The sequence below is a fragment of the Fulmarus glacialis genome, unplaced genomic scaffold (genome assembly GCF_000690835.1).
Source record: "Fulmarus glacialis isolate BGI_N327 unplaced genomic scaffold, ASM69083v1 scaffold27518, whole genome shotgun sequence".
NCBI lineage: Eukaryota > Metazoa > Chordata > Aves > Procellariiformes > Procellariidae > Fulmarus > Fulmarus glacialis.
This window is the reverse complement of record NW_009230562.1, coordinates 1,473-4,582: the sequence shown is the minus strand read 5'-3', so window position 1 is coordinate 4,582 and position 3,110 is coordinate 1,473. Positions and strand designations below refer to the sequence as shown.

General features: G+C 59.8%; 1 protein-coding gene across 1 annotated transcript in view; it reads right to left on the bottom strand.

Annotated features, from left to right (window-relative positions):
* The window catches only part of LOC104081510 (kinesin-like protein KIF1A), a gene marked incomplete at both ends in the record, with an annotated part of 13,765 nt that extends 10,805 nt beyond the window's left edge, over positions 1-2,960 (bottom strand). Inside the window, 7 exons of the mRNA XM_009584289.1 lie at positions 174-239; positions 560-637; positions 1,026-1,137; positions 1,496-1,674; positions 1,867-1,932; positions 2,412-2,579; positions 2,884-2,960. Of these exons, the coding sequence (XP_009582584.1) occupies positions 174-239; positions 560-637; positions 1,026-1,137; positions 1,496-1,674; positions 1,867-1,932; positions 2,412-2,579; positions 2,884-2,960 (746 nt within the window). The remainder of the gene's footprint in view (positions 1-173; positions 240-559; positions 638-1,025; positions 1,138-1,495; positions 1,675-1,866; positions 1,933-2,411; positions 2,580-2,883) is intronic.
* Between the last annotated feature and the right edge of the window lie 150 nt (positions 2,961-3,110).

Sequence of the window (3,110 nt, the reverse complement as noted above, 5' to 3'; positions counted from 1 at the left end):
GGGGAGACGGCAGCCTCGCCAACCCAGCTCGTCCCAGCCCCAGGGACAGCTTGGGACGTATCTGCCCATCCCTCAGAGCCGGGATGCTCCATCCCTCGGAGCTGAGCCCACCCCTGCTGAGCTGAGCCCACTCCCCCGCGGTGCCGCCGCTCGTCTGCACTCTGGCTACTTACCATTTCGGCCAGGGCAGAGATGACTTTCCCCAGCGTGGTCAAGGACTTGTTGATGTTTGCTCCTTCCTGGTGGAGAGAAGAAAAGCCCAGATGCTCAGGCCCCATTTCAGAACAGTTCTAAAGCCTGATGCACCAGGAGGATGGGAAGTCCCAGTACGGGGTGGGCAAAGAGCAGCTGGTCTTACTGGGTAACCAGCACCTCCCAGCTGGGACTCATGGACCCCAGTGGAACTGGCACTGGGCAGCTTTCAAACAAAACCCAGTCAAGGATTTTGGCAGCATAGCGGGCAAGGAACCAGGCAAGGAAAGGAGATGTCACAGTTGGGGACGAGGGGGCAGGACGTGGCGTCCCCGCCAGCAGAGGGGGACCTCGCGCCAGTTCTGACCTTTAGTCTTGTGCCCTTTGCGCCAGTGGAGTCAGCTCGCTCGCTCCCTGCCAGGTCCACCAAGCTGATTTTGCTGACCTGCAGGCAGAGACAAGGCTGTCAGCCCCAGCAGGCACAGCAAACCGGGCTTCGGCACAGAGCCGAGGATGGAGCAAAGACCTCTTGCAAGGTGACACTGCTCTGAAGGCAGAGGTGGGCTCTGCGGGGTCATCCTTGCTGGGATTTGGCCAGGAGCAGGGCTGTCATCCTTGCAGGCAGGGCTGGAGGGCACCAGCTGCCAAATATCCCGTCCAGGGACCAGTCCCTCAAGGGACTGTGAGCCCAGCATGTGCCTGGGACTTATCTCCATCTTGTTTCAACCCTCCGTCAGGTCGCACCATCTCGTCCCAAGTGCTGTCGACAGCACACGAAGCCTTTCCCGCATTCTTTCGCGCATTCCCCCGAGTTACCCAGGCTCTGCTCTCACCTTCTCAGTGGTGATGTCCGTCTCGGCGTCATGCCGCTTCTGTGTGAAGATGATGTTGAACACGGCGTGGGAGCGACTGCTGGTCTCGTTCATGTTGGTGGCAGCCACTGTGCTGCGGGGAGAGGAAGACACAGAGGTATGACACTCTGCAGGGGACACTGGAGCGGCTGGTGCTGGGGCCAGGGCTCATTTCAGGACAGGGTACATGATGGGAAAGCAAGTCTTGAGGACAGGAGAGGACTGTGGGAGGAGACATGCAAAAGTCCAGGCTTTCTTCTGCTGGCTCCAGGGTGTTTTAAGAGCCAGAAAGAGGTAAGGTGAGAATAAGTGGGGGGTACCCAACGCTCAGACAGGAGGGGACTGCCACCTCCAGAGCAGCCAGACCAGCAAAGCAAGGAAGTTAAGCAGGACCTTCTGGAGGTGTCTGCAAGCTCTCCAAATCCTGGCCATCTCCTGCTCCCCCAACTCACCGGGCCTTGTTCCCAGAGTCCATGAGGTCCTGGATGTCATTGTAAGAGGTCACGGCCAGCTTGGAAAGGTCCTCAACGTATGGGCCCATAAGGGGATGCTCCCTCACCCGCAGGTTCCCCTTGTTCTTGGGGTTCAGGAGGTCCCTCACACGCTCGCAATATATCTCCATGTAGCTCACCTAGAGCAGAGGGCATGGGCAGGTGTAGTGGCTGGCAGGACGTGGACGCTCAGCACGTAGGCAGAAACAGGCCCTGCCCACCCACCCCACACCCAGGGACAGGACCCTCCAAAGAGGGGTCTGCACACCGGCATGGCTTGCAGAGCCGGATGGGAGGCTGGAGCCAGACTAGGCAGGCAATGGGGTGCCTACCTCCACGGAGTAGGACATGTTGTCGTTCGTCGTGTCGTTGATGCGGGAGAAGAGGTCCTCGCACAGCTGCGGAGAGAAGAGCCAGACTGCTCAGCCCTCTACCAGAAGGATGCTCCTGCCTGGGTTGCCCAGGCCATAGGGATTTCTACCTTCTCATCCCAAAAACCAAACCCACGAGTGCTGGGATGGCTCCTGGGGAGCTGGCAGAACCCGCCCTACTGGTATGGGGGGCTCAGCAGCCCCAGACCCCCCCAGCACCCTGCTGGGCCAGCACGCAGCAGCTCTCGGCAAGCACAGCTGGCGGGGGCTTGGCGCTTGGACTACTGCTGCTCACAAACACCAGCCTCATGTGGCCAGACAGTAATTCATCCAGTCTCGGAGGAGTCCAGCATGACCCTCCTTGTCCCCCCACGCTCTGGCAGAGCCATGCCAGGTCGCTGCCTCGTCCCACTCCCGCCCTGCTTCCCTCTTCCCTCCCCGCTGTGCTTTTCCTTTGCGCATCTTGCTGGGACGAGGGGAACGGGCAGCTTTTCACCAGGCAGTACCTGCGGGATGATGCCTTGCTGGTCCTTCTCCTGCTTCCCCATCATGGTGTAGGATTTTCCGGCACCTGTCTGCCCGTAGGCGAAGATGCAAACGTTATAGCCTTCGAAGGCATGTTGCAACATCTCCTCACCGATTTGCTTCTGAGACGCATAGTTGATGTCTGCGGGCTGCCGAGAGGAGAGGGACAAGGAGAAATTTGGCAATGAGGCCCTCCTGCCTCTCCCCAGCCCATACCAGTGCTCCAGGCGGGCTCAGGCCTCCCGCCGCTTACCGTGGTGTGGGACCAGTAGGAATAGTCAAAGCTGAAGCTTTTTGGTGTCTCTTTGGGCTGCTTCGGGTTCAGGATAGCTAGGGGCAAACAGATGGGAACATGAGGCTCCCCGGCCATCTGTGGTACCCCTGCCACCCCCCTCCTGCCTCTCCCCAGCCCATACCAGTGCTCCAGGCGGGCTCAGGCCTCCCGCCGCTTACCGTGGTGTGGGACCAGTAGGAATAGTCAAAGCTGAAGCTTTTTGGTGTCTCTTTGGGCTGCTTCGGGTTCAGGATAGCTAGGGGCAAACAGATGGGAACATGAGGCTCCCCGGCCATCTGTGGTACCCCTGCCACCCCCATCCCACTCGTGAGGGGAGAAGGGTGATGGGGTTCAGTCCGAATTGGTCCTGGAAAGCAGGACCAGGACCCTCCAGCTCCACAGACGG